Here is a 24,552-nt window from a genome sequence, read left to right as displayed (position 1 = left end):
GGGCCCCTAATTTATACAAAATCCTCAGGAATGATAAAGATGTTATAAAGGCAGAAGAGAAAGCAGGAGTTTATAAAATTCCGTATGAAAACATGCAATTGGGCGTTAAAAAAGATTACATCGGAGTAACCACTAGAAGTTTAGGAATTAGAATCAAGGAGCATAGTTATAATATCAGAAAGGGGTCTAATGCAACAGTTTTGTCCCAAATGGCGCAAGCGCCAGGAGCTACGGTCAAATGGAATGAGGCGGCCATCATAAATCCTTTATCGTCTCCATCATTAGCCTTGACAGCGGAAAAGTTGCAGATTTTTAGAAGTAGATTACAAGAAGGCTGTCTTAATGCGAGGGACGCAGAAAGTCTTCCCTCTGCATGGAAGTTTATGGTTAAGAAGTTTAATAAGGGCTCTAACCAATCAATATAGTGGTTTTATTGTATGTCTTAGAAATTTGCATTTATTAATGCTTACGTATTCATTTGTTACATTTTTATATATTTTTTGTTATTTTTTGCTTTATGTTAGTTATTCAATATTTTATTTTGATTGTACCTTATTTAATTTTGAATTTGAATTTTTGTATTCCATGGATGGAATTTTAATTTCAAATGTATTCCAAGCCTGAAGATGGCCTGTGAAGCAGGCTGAAAACGTTTGTTTGTTTGTTGCAAATAAATATATTTTTTCTCGGCAAGAGTAAGGTGTTAATGTACGTGAAAATAATATCCATTACTTAAATCATCAAATTTTTTTATTTTTTAAATACAGTAGACTCTCTACAGTCCATCACTCACCCATTTGACAGGTCCAATAATCTAACACTGCAGGTGCATGAAATTTTTGTTACCAGTTGTTGATATATACAAAAGAGAGAGACTGATGTACAGTACATGTATACTGTCTGTCACTAGTTCTTTGTTACCCATGCAATTTGCAAAACATCACAATCCTGATTTAATATGATAAATTAACCTGTGAACCAAGTGTGTTTTTTTTTTTACTGTACAGTACGTATGTGCATACAAAATCCAGTAATCCAACAATTGCTGTAATCTGACACCCACTGGTCTGATATATGTTGGATTAGAAAGAGACTACTGTATTTTCAAGAACTGTTTCTATCCTGACATCACCAGCAAACTTTACAGAAAAAATAAAATAAAAAATAAAACAAAAGAATAAATGCTATAACAAGAATTATTTCATCATTTTCTCTTATATCATATGCATTGTCCATGCTATCATGTTTTGTCTAATTTCTTTTTATATTATTTTAATACAGTCAAACCTGTTTTTATGCGGTGGATAGGAACTGCATAAAAAAAACGCATAAAAAAATCGCACGAGACTTTACGAGTGGCTATAAAAAATAGTTTTCGCAACAGAATTAAAAAAATATTTTTTTATGCGGTCAATAGGGACGCATAAAAAAAGTCTCACATAGAAAATAACTCAAAACCGTACGAAATAGAATTTATTGACAACAGATGTCAGCACTTGACTGCATCGTCTCGTCTATCGTCTGTTTTACATATTTTTGTCCAGGTGCTGTTTTTTTGACTTAAAAAATAAATTATTTCATTTTTCGCATATTCATGCAATAATATTACTATAATAAGTTCATTTATGCTATAATAAGTTTATTTAGCTATAATAAGTCAACGTGAGACATGACGAATCGCACGAGACTAGTCGCCAACTATACCGCACAAATAAAAAATCGCACAAAAAAAACCGCACAAATAAAAATTCACATAAAAAAATCGCACAAAAAAAGACCGCATAAAAACAGGTTTGACTGTAATTGTTAAAATATGTTATTGGTATTTTTATTAATTAAAATTTATATTTTACCTTAAAAACTTACAAAACTTTTAATCATTATCATGTGGTAGCCCTGAATGTCAATATAGTTACAGCTTCAGCCTACCACTCTAGGACCTTAGAATTGCATTTGGGCAAATAGCCCTGGGAATTTCTTGTGAATAGCCTGTCTTGGATATGTTAGGCCTGTTTTCCCCCAGTTAACCTCTCCCATTGTGGGCCTGGCAGACTCGTAATGGGCATAATTAAAGGGCCCTCTTAGTGCCCACAAGACAAAGAGAGTAAAAAAAATATAACATTATAATGTTGAAATGCTAGATTAATTAATTGATGTTGAAATGTCTCTTAAATATCATGGTATTAAGCAAAGAATATTTTGCATCTGAGTTTATTTTTATTAAATGGTAATTTATGCACTAAATATTATCAGTAATTGTTAATATACTTTTAATATATTCCTGAATGCTATATAGTATATATGTTTTATAATTATTTTATAATTACAAAACATTTATTTCTATAGCAGTATACAAATTTTTCAATCTATATGGATTTTTGATAACGATTTCTGGTCCAGTTTAATCCAGATAAAGCTCTATTGTTATGTAAAATGATGGCATTCCTTCAAAAGTTTATTTAACAAAGTTTTTTTTTTATAAAATTATATAATTCTGAGTTTCCTCATTATTGTGGATTTATGTGGTATTGTTGCGAATTCTTTTATTCAGGAAATAAACTTTATTTATATTCTGATCAGATGACCTTTACAAATTCAAAATCTTTTGTTAATGATATAATCCATTGTTTTTTTTTGTTAAAGCAATTGATCCTTATCTCCTGTTATAATAACTCTCTGTCTAAAATAATAATAATATTTTTTGAAATTTTTAAAGGTTTTACTATCATACAGTCTGAAATAATATCCTGATTTAGTATGTTTTATATTTTTATTTAAATTGTAAGTAAATAACATTTAAGTGAATTGCTTGCTTGAACCGAAAAAGCATCGTGAAACAGATTATTTCAATTGAATTTAAGTAAATAAATTTTAAAATAATAAGTAAGTATTTTGTTACACATTAAAAGATTTAATGATTAAATGATATAATTTAATAACTAGTTTAAAATAATCTGGTGATAAATAACTGAACAAAGTTTTAATTTATGATTATCATGTACCATTAAATGTGTTGCAGTTATGCTGTCTAATCACAAACACATACGGTGGACATCACGCCGACAATTGTACCGACACAAGGAGAAAAACTGACATAAAAGGCATTAAGGAATATTTTATTTTCATGCAAGTTGTTCGAACGGATTTTAAATAAATTTAAAATCCATTCGAACAACTGTTTGATTCCTTTTCTGCCCGACGACGACGTTCATAACTGCGTCGAAAGCATTTGCAGGAAAATAAAATATACCTTAATGCCTTTTATGTGAGTTTTTCTCCTTGTGTCAGCTGTCTAATCACATTTGATCAAACTTTTTCCAGCTATATTAGAATTTAGATTAATATGTAACCTCATTCATTTTTTTATTATTTAACTGACCAAGTATAATTCCTTTTAATCAAAATAGAATTATGCTGATATAATATTGATTAAAACTTTTTGAATTTCCTTTTTTTTTATATTTTTATGTTTAGTTGTTATAATTAAACTGATAATTTCACTTATTTATCATTAGATATGACAGTTGCTTTATTATTATTTTGTATTTGATACAATCATTATAATACAAATTGTTAAAGGTATAATTTTTATAATATATTTAATTTATAATTTTTTAAACTAAAATCAGTGATGATAAAATACTTTTTATTATTAATTTCATATTATACAATTGTATTTTATGAAAAATTTCCTAATAATAAACTTTATTTATAAAATTTAAATATAGATATATACAGCTTAAAATATATGAAACAAACAAGCTACTAAAATTAAACTGTAACAGATCATCAATGAGGCATAAGCTTCACTTTATATTTAGGACAATGTGAATTACAGTCATTAGGTCAGTTGGATACTTAAGTATTATAAAGCCAGTTTTTTAGTGATGTTATTTGAGGATGTGTATATGAACTAGTTTACTTCTTAATGACTAATAAATTTGATAATTAAAAGACAAATTCAAGATTTACATTATATATTTCTACATTTTATGTTAAAATAATTTTAGACAATTAATTACTTTGAGAGATTAAAAGCATCACTATATACAGTACATGATAATATATAATGAAGTGTTCAATAATGTTTATGTATATGCAGAGTTTGTAGAATGAATATGCACAGTTAGATTTTGATTTAAAGAAAGTATATTTTCATATTTTACAAATAACAAGATAGTAAGAATGTAAAATATCAGAAGTTATTTGAATTAAGCATTTGAGACAAAAAAATCCAAACAAGATTTACAGTTATCAGCATTGTTATATAGAAGATGAAATGCTTTTAAAATTGCTTTTTAGTTAGTTTTGAACAATGCTATTTTAATTGTTTGGAATTATTTTGTATCAGATTACCCAGTTAATTTAATTATGTAATGTAAAGTGTGAATTTCTGTAGTATTAAATATTTTAATATTGAATATATAATATAGTATACAATTCCAATGTGTTTATAATGAGTTTTAAATTATAATTAAAATTTATGAAAATACGTGTTGAAAAATATTAAATTAATTACAAAACAAAAAATATATTAATTTATAAATTTAAATTTCCTGTAACTGTGCTGTGAATTAATGTAAGAAAGCAGAAAATTTATAACTTATTAAACTTCATTAAACATAAGAGGTTTAGTAAAATTTTTTATTTTCTTATTTTGTTTTATTGTCAAACGTCTGATTTATCTAAGTAAAAATTAAAGTATTTACTTATTTCTCTATTGTTCTGATAAGAATTAAATTTTAGATTAGATATATCATTTTGTGGTTAATGTTACCTATGGTAGCGAACATGGCAGCTCGTCTCTGAAACAGTGGGGACGCACGTTCTAACCTAACCTAACCTAACCTATTCTAATAAATTACCCTATTCTAATAATTTGGTTGGCAATAATTATGGTAATTTATTAGAATAGGTTAGGTTAGGTTAGGTTAGGTTAGAACGTGCATCCCCACTGTTTCAGAGACGAGCCACCATGTTCGCTACCATAGGTAACATTAACTCATTTTGTAAATGGTATTTAATACAAATAAAAATTTCAATAATAATTACTATTATTCAATTTGATATTATAATAGATATATTTGATATACTGATATATTGAAATCAGTAAAATTTTTAAATTGTATACAGTTGAATGCTTCCTGCAAAAAGTTATGTTATAGTAATATTACTGTGATGTCTAATGTAACTTCTCTGTTGTTAGTTGTAGTAAATTTTTCTGTTTTTAATTCTCAAAGCTTAAAAACTTGTTTCTTAAAAAAATTTTCAAATTTGAATAAATTAACAATTAAAAATTAATACCAGTGTCAATAGTAATTACCATGAGGTATCATTTCTAATTTCTTTATTTCGTGACACCTCCCCAATCTTTCATTGTATATAATTTTTTGTATATTTAATCTAATTTCTTCTAAATATAATTTCCTCTATCCTAAATCCAAAGACGAACTATACAATAAAAGGTTTCATCCATCATTACTTCAGTATGTTTGACCTATTTCTATTTTCCTCGTGTTGTTTCACGATATCTTAAGTGGTGCATAAAAAATTTTAAGAATTTAAAAAAATACAGAATTTTATTGTTTCGAAGTGTAGTGCACTAACATACAAACAAAATCCAAAATTCATTCTGTTTAGACTGGATATAGCTATTAAACATGATCTTCACTTCGTAAGTTTCATATTTTATATTCTAATTTATATTTTATAAGACGATTTATTTTTTGAGTGGTTAACTTACTACTGTTTATAAATAAAATAGCAATTTTTTACCTTTTAAATGAAACAGTTCATATTATTATAAAATAGTATATAATTAATAAAATGAGAATTTTGTTTATTATTCAAAGATATATTGCTTTTAAGTTAAGTTATAGTACAATGTCTGTTTAAACTGTTCTCGTGTTAAAGTATATTGGCTAATTATTGATATAGCTTTATTTATATTTAAATAATTCAGTTTAAATAAGTTTTTTCTTTTGTAGAATAATACAAAATATATATAATTTATAAAGTATTGTTATATCTAATTGTTTTTATAGAGTGTAAAAAAATGTTTACATTGAAAAACATTTAGCCATACATTTAAATCAGTATTTTTCTAGAAATTTTCATTGTGCTGCTGAATATTTATTAAAATATTTTTGCTGGTTGATTGGTATTTATGTCTAGTTGAGGTTATTTATAAAAAGAACTGTTTGAATGGAAAGAATAGGAAGGATACCATTCTGTTCCAACTCTTTTTGATAGTGATTGCCATTCTGTTTTCTCCGATTTGATTTGTATTCAGTTTAACATAAGCCAATTTATTCAACTTGATTAATAAATAAAATATTTGTGTTTCAAAGAAGATTGTCCATTATTCTGTTTACAAAAATATTTTAATATTTGACCATTGGATTCTCAAAAGTATATAATATTTTTAGTATTATGTGTCCATAAAAGAGCTCATATTTAACACTTTTACCTAATTTTTTTAAAATAAATAAATAAATAAATATATATATATATATATATATGTGTGTGTGTGTGTGTGTGTGTGTATTTCTCTGTAAAACTTTGAAATGTTTATACTAATATATCAATTTATTTCATTTAATAATAATTTAAATATCAATTGACAGGAAATGTTCATGCTGACATTTCATAATCCTAAATATCCATTCAGAACAAATCATATTAAATGATATCAGTTGACAATATTTCAATTATCTCAATTCAGATCATTTCAATTGAAATGATTCCAGTTGTGCCATTTCAAATTACAGTGGAACCCCCATTTATTCGGATGCTGTTAATCTGGATTTCCCGTTTATCCAGATTATAAAACACAATCCCTGTCTCGGAAAGACATACGACAAACCTATAAATGCAAAAAATTAAAGAACTCCTAATTACATTCTTGCCCGAGCGTAACAAGGATAGACTTGTTTCCTATGTATCGGCATATGATGTTCATTGTTATGCATTCCAAGGGAGTGTTCTTTGAGTTTAGAAAAGCTTCAACAAAATATTAAGTAATCTTTTAAGATTTTAGCTGTTGTTTTACTCCTATTGTTTCTTGAGTTTCGCTCTTCTTTAAACATTTGTGAAATAAAGTAAACACTGTGAAAATGACTAAAGAAAAGAAAATGGTTGTTATGTTGGAGATGACTATAAATATATAAAATAAAGTTTATAAACTGTGTTATTTATGTCGTTAATGACTTTTCCAGTCTGGATTTTCGAACCCGGTCTCGTTTGAGCCAGATAAATGGGGTTCCACTGTAAATCAAGTGATATTTTTATTAGAATCAGTATAAATATTATGATTTAATTTAAAACTTTAGTGTTATAATAGTTGAATATTTTAAACTTAATATTGCAGGTTGCAGATCAAAAATATTATTATGGCTCTTTCATGGAGATTGGTTATCTCCTTTTTATTTATGGTGATTTTTATGCAATCAAGAGGAGAAATGTTTACTGCTGTTGTAGAATTGGAAAGGTTGCTATACACAGAAGGTGAAATTGTTAAAACTCTAGAAAAATATTTGGAAACCGAAGAGAATAGACTTCAAAAAGTTCGCAAGTAAGTCAGTAACATAACAAAAATACTTTTTGTTGTTACATTCTAAATGTAAAAAGTATTATTAACAGATTAAAGTTTTATTCAAAAATATAAATTTAAAGAATTAATTATAATAAAATTATCATATTTTATAATAATTAATTTAAAAAAAAGTTGTGCATTTTAAAACAGTTTTATTACCTTCAAAATATATTTATAGTTTTTATAATGTGCTGTTTTCTAAAAATGTTATGTATATTTATGAAGTTTTCCTTTTAATGTTGTTCTGAATAAATTTATCACTATTTTGGTAACTGATGTAATAATTGTTTGTTTTAAAATTTTAAGAAAAAGTATTATAAGAATGCATCACTAATGAATTTAATTATAGCATGTGTGTTTAAATTATTCTGGTTTTTTCCCTTTACTTTTAAATCATGAATAAACCAGTTTAAGTAGTAGTATCATCATTGAGATAATGACATTTTGCATTTATATCACTAAAACTGCTTTGAAAGATTTCTTTGAAACTCAGTGTTTTTGATTACGTAATTAAACTTCAACATTTCATTTTAAATAATTTTAAACATTTAGTTTTATTCACTAAAAATTAAAAATTTAAAAATAATTGTATATGTAATTTAGTATAATATGCTATTCTAATCTACCAAGTACTGTATTCATAGTAACATAACAATTTGAAATCAAAAGTTTTAATTACTTTCTATAAAGAATTTATATCTATAGTATAATTGTACCAAAAACAAATATTTTTAAAATATTTCAAATGAGAATAAAAAAGTTCAAAATTTATTTTCTAATTTCACAAAATCTGCATTCATATTTATATACAGTATAAACAATAAACTCACACAAAATATTCAGCGCGGTGTGCGATTGATGAGTATATATACAGTATTTTTAGGTAGTGCACACTCAGAATTTAATCTTACTTGTTAGAGGGAGCCAAATTGAACAGAAAAAATTTTTAATGCAAATTCAATAAAATTCCCACCTTATATGATCTTATATGATTCATAATTAGAATAGAAATAAAAGACACAACACAATATAATTAAAAAAAATGAATTTTAATTAGGGAAAGGTTTTTGAACATTTTCTAGTGTTTTTCCTTCTTTTTGGAGGGTGCAAGGCCCTTTGGCCTCCTCTGCGTGTATCACTGTTTCTAGGGTCAATATATTATGCTTATTTTGTCTTTCCATAATATCATCTTGTGCAGAAGTAATTATAAAGTAATAGTTATTATTATATCTCAATAGATTAATAGAAAATTAATAATCATCATCATCAAACTTAGTTTCTTTGTTTTCTTTTATTTTTTAATTTCCAATATACTTTCAAGATACTTTCTAAACTGAAAATTTGTAGCATATATATTACAAATTTTTAGTGTATATATATATATATATATATATATATATATATATATGTATATATACATATATATACATATATACATATACATATATATATATGTATATGTATATATATATATATATATATATAAAACAAATGCAGATCCAGAAATCTTTATAGCAATGATTCTTTCAGAAGACATTCTCTGAGGGTATTTTCTTATGTAAGGGGTAATAAATGCAATTGGTTGGTAAATTTACATATACACATATACACAAAAACAATAATTCTGACACATTGATGAAACAATAATTCTTTGTTTTTTTTTATTAAAGATGTTTTATATGAGGTTAGATGAACAGTGAGTGGCACATTATAGCTTCATGGGGTTCAGCTGAATTTGAATTAGAGGACACCACATACAGTATTGAGTTCAGGCATTTTTCTTTGGGGAAAGTTTTTGGAGGATATATGTTTTTATAAAAGATCAGTTTGGGATCTCTGTTAATAGGTCCCCAGGAAATTGCCCTTTTTATCAATAGGATAATGCACCCACTTTAGACGAGGAAGTATTTTCTGATCTCTGAGGAATAATACCTTCTCAGACTTTTTGGAAGAAACCTTGCTTTAGATGGGATGCAGAAAGGAAACAATACACCTTACAAAAGTTTTTAATTCTTGAGGTACACTATTACTTGGGAACCCAGAAGAAGATGCACTCTGCACATCCCCTAAATCTGCTCTTGTATTTAAGATAATTTATTTTTAAAAAACTAATTTGTGTATGAAAGAAATTAAAGACATTAAAGAAGTTTTTTACTCTTCTGATAATTATTTTCAGTTTCATTTTAATTTTAAACTTGAAACAGTTAATTATTATTTCTAAGCAATTTCAATTTAAAATATTTGCTAAATAAAACTTAAAACTTTCATAAATATGCTAAAATCATATAAAATGAAGTTTTACACGATTTTAATATAGATAAAGAAGCAAAACAAACAAACATTTACTTTTTCAAACAAATTTGATTGCTCTTAAATATATTTGATCTTTTAATTATAATAAATTTATGAAGAAGTGAAACCAAATTTTCAGAGATGAAAAATAGTAATTGTTAAATAATACATTAATAAGCCTTGTCTTGTATTTGAATTACTAAATTTTATATAAAAATCATTATTAAAAATTTTAAATTTTAATTTATTTAATTGTTTTTACCTATAAGAATTGTTTTGTAACTTCCATTAAAAAGTTACTTATCCTTGTAATGTTATAGAATGAAACATAGTTAAATCTCGAATATACAATTATAGAATATGAATACAGTAACTGAAATCTATAGCTATTATTTATTTACAACAGTATCATCGTTCTCATTTATTTTGAAATTGTTTATAAATGATAATTAATTAAAATTAGATGGATTAGTGTATAATATTTTAATTTTTTTTAAGTGTAAGAGTAAAAATAAGACTAATATAGCTTTTCTTATGATATTGTTATAATCTTTTTAAGTATTTTGGGAAAATTAATTATAGAATAAAATTCTATAAAAATTAACCTTAAATGCAAATTTAATGCATAAATTTTATTTAGTCATATAATTTATTATGGTTACTATGTGAATTTGTATGTCTTAGTATTTGATAGTGAATGCTTTTCAGTTTTGACAAAATTTGAATGTTACTTATAACTTTAATCAAAATTTCTTACAATCGCTGACCATTAATGCATTCTGCTTTTATAAGAAAGAAATAATACTATCTTTCACCATTAGATTTATTTGTTTGATGAATTAAATATATGCAAGTATTTTCGACATTTCAAAATGTTTTCCTTAAGCAAAAAATAAATATATAAAATTTGAATATTGATTTTAAAATCTCTTTAAATTAAGCAAACATAAGAATGTTCGAAAGATGGTAGAATATCTACACCAGAGAACAGTAAAGTTTCGCGTATCTAAATGCCTTTTACCGGTGCACGTATCATCTACAACAAAGTAGTGTAACTACTTTGTTGTGGATGATATGTGCATCGGTAAAAGACATTTAGATACATGAAACTTTACATAAGAATGTTTTTTAACCTATTAATTCATGTATTTAATTTATTAAACAAACAGATCTAATGACGAAAGACAGTACTACTCCTTTCTTACAATATATTTGGCATCATGTTTGAGCATATAAAGTTTTACAATTCTTTTTTTAATATTTTTATACCGAAATTGGTTTTTATTCTATTTGTATAAATTTTCATTTTATTTATATTATTTTATTTTAATAAGTCTTTACTGTTGTGATCTGTTAGAATCTTTTGGAATAAATTTAAAATATGGATTAATTATTTAACAGAATTAATTCTATAAAATTTAAAAATATTAATTTAAATTAATTTAATTTAAAATTTTATGTAATTTTACTAAATATTAAATATTATCAAAAAATATTTTCAGTATTAGAGAAGAATATGGAAAATTATATAATACAGCAAGTCAAAATATACAGACATTTCTAGCAAATCCTGTTAATGCTTATTTATTAGTTAAAAGGCTTACTGCAGATTGGAAAGCTACAGAAAATCTTTTATTGAGTAGTGAAGGTAGAGGTATGTGTTGCTAAATGAAAATTTTTATTTTTAGTTTATTATTTACATTTGTATTTAAATTAATTTGAAATGATAAGTAAATAGTAGATTGTAATACTAGATACATGAAGTATAATATACTTATGCTTGTTTACTATTTTATTATTATTTCATTTACAACTTATTTAAATCCATGCACGGAAAGCTAGAGCTTCTTTAAATATGTTTCACAAAAACCTTTCACTCTTTCTCTAGCAGTTTCTGCTAGAGAAAGAGTGAAAGGGTTTTGTGAAACGTATACAACTTATTTTATATAAAATAATTGAAAAATCTCTCATGTTTATCATTTTTTAATTACATAAAATATTTTAATTATATATTTGAAAACATGTAAGAATTTTTAGTTTACATTGTTAAAACTAAAAAGAAATAATAAGTAATATTTTATACTGTATAAGTAATCTACTGGTTTGAGTTACTAATACCAAACATCTTATTATCAGTAACAGTTTTACTACAAATAAATACTTTCAGTTTAATTTAGACTATCTTCAGGTTCTCTGTCTTTTGAATATAATAAAGAACTTGTTGCATTATGTAAAGAATATAGCTGAAAATGTGAAATGCACTAAATTACATCCTTTACATGTTGAAACACACTTTTAAGTGCTTGCTGAAATGGTTTGTACAGTGTAAAAATAAGAAAGCGGAACAATTTGGACAATAGTTGGGATTTAAGTATAGCTGGCTGAGTGCTATTGTGGAGTTATACTTAGGCCGTAGGCGTAGGAGTCATCCGCAGCTAGCGCCATGCTTAATTGCGTTAGATTATATCGAAATTTAAATACATCTGGAAGTGAAGGCTAGCTTGGGCTGTGGTGGCACAACTGGCAAGTGCATTGCACAGCAAGCAGAGGTTGTGGGTTCGTGCTTTGCCCTAGGTCAGTTTTTTTTTGCAGATGATTCTGAATTATTTATTAAATTATTAAAATTATAATTATTAATTTAGTTAAGAGATGGCACCTAACATCTATCTCTAGTAGCAAATTAATCATTAAATTAGTGGAGTTATAGCCTGATTATTTAAGGCAATTATTTGGTGATGTTTCAATAGTTGGGATATACCAGATTCAAAGGACTAGATAAATTTAAGAAGAGGCAGCAAGAAATAATTTTTAATAAAATTTTGTATTTTTTATAAAATTTATGTAATATTTATATAAAGTGGTTGAAAAGTTTATTAGAAATTGTACAGAAGTAAAGCCTAGATAGGGTTGCCAAGTGGAGAAAATCTTTTTGGGGCACATGCTAGTAAAAATTGGGGGATTTTCAATGAAAATGCAGGACTTTCTTATGAATCAGTTTATTTCTTCATGTTTAAGAAATAAATATTTACTTTCAGATCATGCTTCAGAAAGCAGCTCTTTATCTTTTAGCACTGTTGTGTACATCTGTTGACAGGATTCCTTTGAATTTAACTTAATTTTCAATTCACTATTTATTAATTTCACAGAACATCTATTTCAGTTTTTCATTCAAAATATATTCATAAAAGAGAAAGAAAACTCTTTCTACAAAAACATTAGTAGCTGGAATACTTGGGCAAAATGACAATAATTTAACTAAGTTTAGCACTGGTTTACAATTCTAAATTTTTACTCATTTTTCTGGAACATGTAAATTTCCCATCATTACACTTGTTACTTTTTATTTAACTATAGCTATCTCGTTGTACAGATCATCCATATTAACGCTATATTGTAAATTCAAGGCTTTTACCTTGAATTTTTACATTTTTACCCATTCATGAAAAGTGTCTTTTTGATTTTATTGTCAAATCTCAGGTTATTTATCAAAATTTAAAAAAAATTTTTTTCACTGGAAAGCTGAAAACATCTGGCAGTGGAGAAAGCTTCTTGAAAGCAAGTCCAATTCTGTATACAAGTATCAGTATGAATCCTTACATAACAGTGATTAATGTAAGATAACTTTGTTTGTCAATCTATCACATGTTCGTGATCCACACTACATTTACATGTTTCCAATAAATATGTTTTTATAAATTTCTTTAATAGTATCATTTAAAAATATTTTTCTGGATTGTCATGTGTCTTCACATGTGGGTTTCATTCGAAAATGCATGACATTCCTGCACAAGGCGGGATAGTTGGCACCTTAAGCCTAGATAATGTTTTAACATAGATGAAATAGGCTTATTTTTTAAATGTCTGCTGGGCAAAACAATGGTGTTCAACAGGGATTCATATTGAGATAGAAATGCAACAAATAACTTTTTCTTTGGGTGGGACCAAGCATGACAAGTAATGAAAAACTGCCATTCTTATTAATTGGAAAGTATTTGAAACTTCTGTTTCCACAATGCCAAGATATAACCTACATAATATGCAGCAAATAAGAAAGCATGGACTTTGTTAGAGCTTTTTCTAATTGGCTGAAAAAGTTAGACTGGCATGATTGCCAAAAATAGAAAAGTTATTTTTTTTATTAACAAGTGCCATATATATTCAATGATACCCACTTGAAAGATATAACAGTTCAATTTTTACCATCAAATGCAACTTTCAGATTGCAAATTTTAAATCAGAGAATCACTCAAAACTAAATTATGATACAGCAAACTCATTGTACAAAAAATGTTGCATGTTACTGAAGATGGATAATTTGAGTTTGAAGTGTGAACCTGTTAGATGCAATGCAAATGATTAATGAAATTTTGAATGAAGTTCAAGCAAAGCACCTTTGCAAATTGCACTCTTCTCTAACTGCACTTACAAACAACCAAACCTTTCGATTCTTTCTTGAAGAAGGTCAATCAACTGACCAAAAGCATTAGAAGATTTAATAAAAAGACTGCATATTAAAGGTTTTTAAGGTTTGGTTGTTTGCAAATTGCTTTACAAAAGCAGTTTTGGTCAACAATTTGTTGATGCTTTGAATAAATCAGAATTTTTATCAGAATTTGTTGACTGTATTGAAGAAGAATGATTTCATTATAGCAATGAATGATGAAAAAGTATCAGTAGAAGATTTTGTCAATACTGGTACTGACTTAGCTATCTATGGACACTTATTTGAAGATGATATTATACAAAAGTAAAGAATCAAATGCAAGAAACAAGTAATGAAGATGAAGTAAATCCTGTTAAAGATAAATATTCTATAAATAAATCTATAAACACAATAGGAAAGCCAAAAAACCTATCATACTTTTAAGGAGCTTTCTAGAAATCATTCATAAAACAAAATGCTTTTGAGATGATCAACCACATTGAAAACATTGTTGAGCAAGAAGTAATGAATTGTTGATGAGAAATTCATGTAACAGATTTTTTTCACTAATAATGTTAATGTTTTGTTATAGTTTGTATATATACATGAATTTATAATAAAACATAACGTATTTAAATCTAACTATATTATTTATATTATGATGCTTACAATCTCATTAAAATATGGTAGTTTCTCTAACTCTAAACTTCATTAACTTGAAAATTTTTCTCTGTCTCTTTTTGCATCGAGATATTGATATTGTACTGTAAAAATATATTGTATTTATAATTATAATTAATAATAATGTAGTCATAGTATTAATTATTAATTTATGTATATATATATATATATAATACTGTGCATGTGTGTATGTTATAAAGTGGGGGATAGGGACCGCATTAAAAAAAAACGCATAAAAAAAATCTCACGAAACTTCACGAATGGCTGTAAATAATAGTTTTCGCAACACAATTAAAAAATATGTAAAATGCGGTCCCTGTTGACCGCATAAAAAAAGTCTCACATAGAAAATAACTCAAAACCGTACGAAATAGAATTTATTGACAACAGATGTCAGCACTTGACTGCATCGTCCGGTCTATCGTCTGTTTTACATATTTTTGTCCAGGTGGTGTTTTGTTGACTTAAAAAGTAAATTATTTCATTTTTTGCATATTCATGCAATAATATTACTATAATAAGTGCATTTATGCTATAATAAGTTTATTTAGCTATAATAAGTCAACGTAAGACATGACGAATCGCACGAGACTAGTCGCCAACTATACCGCACAAATTAAAAATTCGCATTAAAAAAATCGCACAAATAAAAATCGCACATAAAAAGAGCGCATAAAAACAGGTTTGACTGTATATATATATAATACTGTGCATGTGTGTATGTTATAAAGTGAACTGAATTATTCTTTCATTCAATTTCTGTGAGATAATTTTTGGAATCAAATACATTTTTGATTGTTTTTGAACCTGTTTAACTTTATGATATTAGAAAATTTATATTAGAATAAGGAAGAAAATTATATATTTCATGTTATATTAGGATCGACTTTAGCTGAATATCAGACAGTTATTTATTGTGTGCTATTATGTTCGAAAACGTTTGTGAAAATCGTAATTATATGTGATTTATTGTTCTTGGTTTTTTGTGTGAGTTTATTGTTTATTGTGTGCTATTTTACTTGTGATTTTTAAACAATATTTTAATAATATTATTTATAAAATATGATTTGATCCATTCTAGTTTCGGAAGTTGTAAGTTTTTAAATTTAGAATGAATGTGATCTCTACTCTTTTTGATATATAACTAAACTTATGTATTATAAATAAATGACTTAATAATGCATTAATAATAATAATGCCTATATGAAATATGAATAAATATGAACAAAATATGAATAAATTAAAGTTTACAGTAATTAAAACTAACACATTACTTTGCAGCATTAATTGAAAATATTACTCGTTTTCGAGAAGATTTAAAGTTTCCAGACGACGAAGATCTTACTGGTGCAGCAGCAGCTCTTCTTAGATTGCAAGATACTTATAAATTAGAAACATCTTCACTTGCAAAAGGACTTATTAAAGGAGTTAAGCCTTCCCCTGAACTTACAGGTAAGAAATAAACTTTTTGTTTATTATAAGATTTTAATTGTTTTAATTGTTTATAATAATTATTAACTATTTAACTAATTTGCTAAAAATCTCATTTTGAAAAATTATTACATTGTTGTCTTGAAAATAACACACATTTACTTTGTATTTTTCAAGAAATGACAATATATAACAGAAAATTCAAAGTTTATAAAATTTTTTAGTTAACTAATTGCTGACTAATAAAGTGGTGAAGATGTTAGTCTGTCAGTTTGAGGGTTCAGGGTTTGAGTCTAGCATAGATGCTTAAAAATTTTCATGATACATAAATACATATTTTATATCTTGTAGTTTATAACAATATGATAAGTTTGACTGTCAATACTAAATTATCTGAAATTGATGACAACCTTCTACCAGCAATAAAATATTTAGTGTCCAAAACGCAAATGTTTTTGGCCTTGTTTAGGGACTGGCTTCAGACTTATACAAAAGATCTTGATTTGAAAGCCAAAGATCCTCATTTCTGGAATTTTTTAAAAACTTGTTCTTTTACATCATGCACTTTAAACAATACATGTCTGCAGAAATATTCTATGACATCAAAATCATGTAAGTTTTTATAACAGTGAAACAGTAAAATTCCACAAATTTTAACACTTGGGAGTTGAGTTGTCCAATTCTCACATTAAAGTGCCCTCGTGCTACTCTTCAATGGGTTATCATTAGCAATTTCCAAGTTGTTAATACCGTTTCAGTGTCTTTGCCATTTATATAGTTTCCATCACATGATTTCTTATATATTTCCCAAGGACTCCAGGGATCTAAGCTTTTTGTATCAAAGCTTTTCTTAATTTTGCATCATTCCAGTTTACTGACACTCCAGGCTCATCTCATTCACGTACTGTGCGAGCATAGTTGTTGCTGTATTACTTGAGATATTGTACTTATGTTTGGCAATCTTTTGGATAAGACCCTGTTAGTAGAATCTAGTAAGTTAGGCTATTGTCAAATCTTCTGTCATATAAGAATATGGAATACACCTCTGAAACTTTGTTATAACATTGGACAATAATCTAAAGATGGTTGGGCTACATTTGAATGTTATTGAGGGATTTGTGTATTTTGCTATCTGTTTATACATAATATTTAAGGTGGGATAAAACTTTACCATGATTCATTTTTTCTCTTGTTTTTGTTCATGTCCCTGTTTCTGGCTTGTGTTCTGCCTGTTAGGAAGCCACCCACTAAAGTAGGAACAAAGTTTTGTTGCTATAGTCATGCATTTGGTCTGTGATTGATATGTTCCAATTCTTTGTTAGTGTCTTTTACGTTTGAACAATGTGTAAAGGCTCTTTTTACTAATAATCTAAATGCTGATATTTTATAGGAGGGCAAGTCACATGAGGTGGCCAGAATAAAAATTGGGCAGTATGTGAGCTTGTGAAATACAATTGTTTTAATCCTAGTATTTGTTAGCCTAATTCTTACATCTTGGAAGTGGACTTCTTTTTTGATAATTTAGTCTAATTTTAGTGTTAACCCATATGGGTTGTTGTTAAACTTTTGTAGGATGATGTTGACATTTGGCTTAGCTCTCCATATGAAAGAAAGATAAAAAAAAGTAAATCCAGTTGAATTAATCATTCAGTCATCTATTTCATAATGCTATATTAAATCCATAGGAGTAATAACATAGCAAAAATGTATACAAATATAAATATACACATCAAACAAAACCCGATATCCTAAGCAAATACACCAACAACTGCTGTAAATGATCAAGCTAAATTTTGGATATATGATTATAGATTAGAAATGAATTTGGCACTAGTTAGGCATTAGGTGCCATCTCTTATTAGAATTAATAATTGTAATATTTAATTAATTAATTTAGATTAAACTGGAAGAAAAGAATTGGCCCAAAGCGGGACTTGAACCCGCAACTCCCGCTTACTGTGCGGACACGTTGCCAGTTATGTTACCCGGACCTTCGGTCCGATCTCCTCTTCCACCATATATAAGTCTAAGATATAACCATCGATGGTTATTACGGTGCTGACTGGGGACACATCAGTGCCCACAGCCAGAAACATCCACTCAAGGCACTCAGTCAGCCATTGCAACCCCGGCAAGGTATATACAGGGTGTCTCAGTTAAACGTTTCAGAACTTCTAAGAGGGATAGGATGCATCTCAACGACTCGGAATCATATAGCAATGCAGGATCAGAAATGCTTTCCTGAAGCGGTGATGTACACAGAAACATCATAAAGAAGAAGACCGTAAGTGAATATTCGTTTTAATAATAAATGTACAAAAACAAAAGGAACATGGGTCAAAGAAAGTGTTTGAAGTTTCTTCCACTGACTGCAATGCAGACCTCACATCTTTGGCGCATGGAATTCCGAACATTCTGGAATAATCCAGGCTCATCTCAAATTTTTCCGTCAGCTACTGCGATTCTAGCAACCAGCTCCTCAGCATTGTCAACGGGGATGTCATAAACCAGTGTTTTCATATGCCCCGGAAATAAAAATCAAGACATGATGGGTCTGGTGACCGAGCAGGCCAACGCACGGGACCACCACGTCCAATCCACTGTTGGCCAAATATCGTTCTGCGTACAAGTGCTGTGCGGCTGGCCCACTACAATCTGCAGCCCCATACACCAAATGCATATCGGCTAACTCTGCGTTTGTATAATATGCCATCCTACTAACTCTGCATCCTTGTGCGAAATGATGATTCCCCTGCAAGAATGATCAGAACTTTTGCGCAATGCCATCTACCGCGTCAGGAAAGCATTTCTGACCCCACATTGCTATATGATTTTGTGTCGTTGGGATGCACCCTACCCCTCTTAGAAGTTCTGAAACGTTTAACTGAGACACCCTGTATATACAAATATACACATCAAACGAAATGTGTAATAACCGTCGATTGTTATATCTTAAACTTATATATGCTGGGAGAGGAGATAAGACCGAAGGTCCAGGTAGCGTAACTGGCAATGCGTTCGCACGGTAAGTGGGAGTTACGGGTTCGAGTCCCGCTTCGGGCCGATTCTTTTCTTCCAGTTTAATTTAAATTAATTAATTAAATATTATAATTATTAATTTTAATAAGAGATGGCGCCTAATGCCTAACTCTAGTGCCAAATTCATTTCTAATCTATAATCATATATCCAAAATTTAGCCTGATCATTTACGGCAGTTGTTGGTGTATTTGTATACAAATATGCTTATATATATACCTTAAAATTTTGCTAATTTCCATAGCTTTCATTCTTTAATTTATTTGTCATAAATAAAAATGATTTGTCAGTTTATTCAATAGCTCTTTTTACAGTTTATTTAATTTTTGTTATTTTTTAACAACAGATTGATGAGCCAGTACTAATTGCACAAATTGATTACATTGACCAAATTGCACAAATGATTTTTATTTTGTAATAAATTAATATCTTTAACACGTTAACTGCCACCTATAATATGATATTTTCCATCTTTTCAGGCCACAATGAGAAAATTTGATATTTAATATATTATTATGATATAAATAGAAGGGTCATTATATAACAGTCGGTAGAGTGAAGATTAAAAAAATATATCAACGATGACTGGCCATCATATGGCCTGAAACCGGAGACTATAAGACCATGTAATTGTAATATTTAATATTAATTACTTTATATGTAACAAAAGAGAATAATTAAACTAGTTTTCGATATTTTTTCCTTTTTTTAACAATTCACTATTAAAAAACACTATTAGATATAAAATAGCTTTTTATTTAAAAAAAACTACGACAGCCGGCTGTCAGACCACTTCGTGAGGCCATACGACGGCCGGCAGTCAGAAACGAACTTCATAGACGTCCGCGAGAGGCCACCACTAGGATGTAAAACAACGTCTTACGAAGCCAGGATAATTTAACCTACATTGGTTATAGCGACGATGGGCGGTCGGATGGCTCTGTACGGCCTTAATTAGTACGACCGCCGGCGCGTCGGATGGCAGTTAACGTGTTAATAATAATTTTATGAAATATCTACAAAATGTAATTCTAATCCACTACTGCAAACCATGAACTGACAGACATAAGACAAAAATATTGCTGGAAATATTGAGAATAATAGATTTGCTTGTTTGTTTTTTAAGCTCTAGAAAATATTTTTTGATGTAGTATCATTCTATGGAGTTGACAGAATGAAAAACTGTTTTAAAAATAAAGCTTTTTGAATCTGTTTCAAGCAACCTGTTTTGATAAATAGGTTCTATTTGTTATATTCCATTCCAGAACTGAAAGTGGCCATTGTACATGGTCGGAAATGTTTGCTCTGTTAATAAGCATTCTATTTTTATGGATTTAAGCTGTTTTTGTATTAATTTAAGTATATATATCCAGTTTTTGGAGTTTTTTACATTCATTAAAAGAGCAGTTGAAATAGACATCCGCATAATTCAGCATTCTTACTCTCGGGAGTATGAAATGATACATTTAAGAAAAGCTTCTAGAAATATTTTTTATAAGTTATTGTAGAAATGTTATATTTTTTATATATTTTTCTAATGGTTATTTATAGACAATTTTATGACAATTGTAAAGACATCAGCTGACAGTCTGGGAGACATTGATTTGAGTTTTGATTTGACCCAAATATGTCAAGCCCATGTCTCGTCTTGTTGCTTCCATTGTGGGTCTGTCTGAATCTATAATGGGCATAAAAAAACCTCTTAATGTCTTTAGGTTGAAAGATTTTAAAGAAAAAGGTTATTTATGAGTAATAATTAAAAGCTTGAATTACAATTACCGTATTTTATGGACTATAAGACGCACTTTTTTCTTCGAAAAATTGCTTCCAAAATTCAGGTGCGTCTTATAGTCCGTAGCGTCTTAAGCAATTTAAAAAAAAAAATACCTATAAAATTTAAGGTGCATCTTATAGTCTGTAGCGCCTTATAGTCCGTAAAATACGGTAATTATTATTATTTTTTTAATAAACAATGATATTTTAAAAAATTTGTAATTGTTTTTTTAACATTCATATTATGATTTTATAAAACTTACCCCATTTTTTAAAGATACTAATGTTAATTCAAAAACTTCAGTATTCAACTGTAGTCTCTTATACTTTATAATGAAAATGGTTTCTATTTTTATTATATTCTACCATATAATCTTGTGGGTAAAGGTAATATAAATAGTTAATATTCATAGAATTATCAAATTATAGTCGTCGGTAACAATTAAGAAAAGAATCAATGTAAAGTTAAGATCAAATAAAAAAACAGTGGAATATAATTATTTAATTTGAGAAGAATGAATATGCCTATAAAAAGCCTTATTAAATTTTATTTCAGCTGGCGATTGTTTTGAACTTGGTCGGCAATCATATAATAGTGGGGACCATTATCATACTGTTCTGTGGATGCAAGAATCATTGGATCGAGTTGACGAGGAAGTTAATAAAACTGCAGACAAACCAGAAATTTTAGAATATTTGGCATTTTCTACTTATATGGTATTTATAATTATTGTCGTAGAAATTAAGCATTTAATGAAATTAAGAAAATTAGTAGTTTATGTATTTAATAATTTGAAGTGATTATTGCATTTAATAAAACTTTCTCTACATCAAAGAAAGTTTTTCTAATATTAAACAAATTAGATTTTTTTATTTTATAGTGAATTTTCACAGTTTGGAATGCATTTGAACTGATACTTCTTAATAACAATATATTTTTATAATGGCTTAGTCACTAATTCTTGTCTTTATCTGAAATTATTACAATAAATTATTAGAGTTCAGTTTTTTTATAAACCAGACACAGTTGTATTTTTTACTATTTTATATTTTTAAATTGTGACACAAACAGGGTTCCTACGCACCTGGAAAGTCAGGGATTTTCATTAATGTTCAGAAAAAGTCACGGAAAGTCAGAGAATTTGTCGAAAATTGTCAAAAAGTCAGGAAAAGTGAAGGAATCCGTCTGCTTAGCTGCCTCGTTCATTTTATTTGCAGAATATGGTTGACCAAGTGTAGCCATCTGCAGACGGCAAGAAGTAATGCTGCAACCTTTATTACAAATATAGCAGAATTCATTTTTCTATTGAAACATTTTTAGTATTAGAGGACACTACTAGATGTAACCCTTACCGAACCCCTCACAATTATTGTTTACACAGATTTGAGGTAAGGTGTTTACTCAATTCGTGGTAAGGTGTTAATGACTTGATTTTAAAAAGTGAGAACAAAGTGCAAAAATTGATAAATAATACCAATAAATTACAAATATTTATAATTTTTTATTTTAATAATTTTTATTGTGTAACAAAACATAATTTCCAATTCCCAGTATATTAAAATTTTATAAAATTTATTAAGGTATAAATTTATGCTTTTGTAATGGACTACAGAATTCATTAATGATCAAAAAATAAATAATGGCTTTTTTCATCGTTTGAAGCCATGTAATTTTACGATTGTGGATTAATAACAGGACAAACTACTTTTATGTAATAGAGTTTAATTTTTATTTTTAATAATTCAGCAATTTTAAGATGAAATTGTTAAATTATAATAAAAAACAGCTAATTAAAAATTTGTTTGAAAACTTTTAAACATTGAAATGGTAATTTATTAGAATGTTCACTTCAAAATAGCTAAATAGATCAGTAAAAATTTATAATTTAATCGTTTTCTACATTTATAATTTTTTTATGTTGTTTAGTAATGTTTTTAGTTACCCGACATTTACAGTAAAAGATATAAAATGCTCATGTCAACTTGTGGTCAGCACTAGCATTTTACAATTGTTGTTATGATTTTCCTTGAAAGTACTGTACTGCAAGTGCATTTCTCTCTCTCTCTCTCTTTTGTTAATTTCCTGCAGTTTAATAATTGTTTAATAGACATAAATTTGGGTAACAAATATCACTGACTTTGGCAAATTTAGGGCTTAAAAACTGTTAACATTGATTATACCTGTAATAATACTGTAGTATGTTATAGTTTTGAATATCAACTAGTTAGCATGATCAATTTTTTTTTATATGGGAAAAAAACACTTTACTTTTAAATTTAACTTTTTGTTAAAATTATATTATGTTTAAAAACAGTTAACCCTTTTTGTTGAAAGATTGGTTTTAAAATTACATGTTTCTAAGTCAAGTTCATCTTTTTTAAGCACATTACAGTACTATTTGTGTATATCAGAGAATACTGTTTGTTGATTTTATGCTACCTCATGTTTACTAGATTTACATACAAATAATAATGATAAATGATGATAAAATAAAAAAGCTCATTTTTTGTTTGTAAATTATTTATTTTTTCATTACGTTGAAGTTGTGGATCCTATCAAACATTTTTCTACAGGATATATATACTATACTTTTTGGCACAGTCTTTGGAACATATCAACTGTGTTAAAAGAGGGATAGTGTACTCAATGTTCATAGTAAGTAAAATGCTGTTTTATTATGTCGATATTCCATACTGTAAGAAATGTGAGATTAGGGAATTTGGACAAAATTGGTCAGGGAAAGTCATGGAATTCAAAATAAAAATTTGAGTAGGAACCCTGCACAAACCATCTTTATTCAAAATTATTATTTGCTTTACATTAAATATTTTTAAAAGCAAGTTTCTATCACCAAAACACTGCAATTTATATAAAAATGTAAAAAGATTGCATTCTAAATTCGTTTAAAGTATACATTTTATGTTTATATTTGCATAAAGTATAAGCTTATGTATATATTTTAATTTTAATAAAATGCACTTTAAATAAGCAATTATTTATTGTGACATTGTCACAATGCCAAGCTGCAATTTTTAATTCATATTTTTAATTTATTTAATTTAAAATATATGCTATCCACCTCAAATTAGTAGTGGCTTGCCCCTGTACATCATCCTTTTCCTTCAACAATAGACTTGAGTTTATTATCTATTAACTGCTTTCAAGGGAAAAGTGTTGAATTTAAATAATGTGACTTTTGGTTTGCATCAGAAGTTTATATATAGTTAATCAGAGCCTCCTTCCTCTAAGGTTTACATATCTGATCTCAGATTTCATCTATCTAACTCTGTTCTTGAGATTAAGAAAACACAAAAGGATGA

The 24,552-nt window shown here is 27.6% G+C and overlaps 1 protein-coding gene across 1 annotated transcript in view; it reads left to right on the top strand.

Moving 5' to 3' along the window:
• LOC136990159 (prolyl 4-hydroxylase subunit alpha-1-like) overlaps window positions 1–24,552 on the top strand; it is a 47,116-nt gene that overhangs the window by 8,119 nt on the left and 14,445 nt on the right. The window contains exons 2-5 of the mRNA XM_067288528.1: window positions 7,370–7,573; window positions 11,389–11,540; window positions 16,272–16,442; window positions 21,788–21,948. Coding sequence (XP_067144629.1) covers window positions 7,392–7,573; window positions 11,389–11,540; window positions 16,272–16,442; window positions 21,788–21,948 — 666 coding nt within the window. The 5' untranslated portion in view covers window positions 7,370–7,391. The remainder of the gene's footprint in view (window positions 1–7,369; window positions 7,574–11,388; window positions 11,541–16,271; window positions 16,443–21,787; window positions 21,949–24,552) is intronic.

The sequence above is a fragment of the Centruroides vittatus genome, unplaced genomic scaffold (assembly GCF_030686945.1).
Source record: "Centruroides vittatus isolate TY-2023 unplaced genomic scaffold, ASM3068694v2 scaffold_861, whole genome shotgun sequence".
Taxonomy (NCBI): domain Eukaryota; kingdom Metazoa; phylum Arthropoda; class Arachnida; order Scorpiones; family Buthidae; genus Centruroides; species Centruroides vittatus.
Note: the sequence above shows the minus strand (reverse complement) of the source record. Positions and strands in the feature narration are given on the sequence as shown.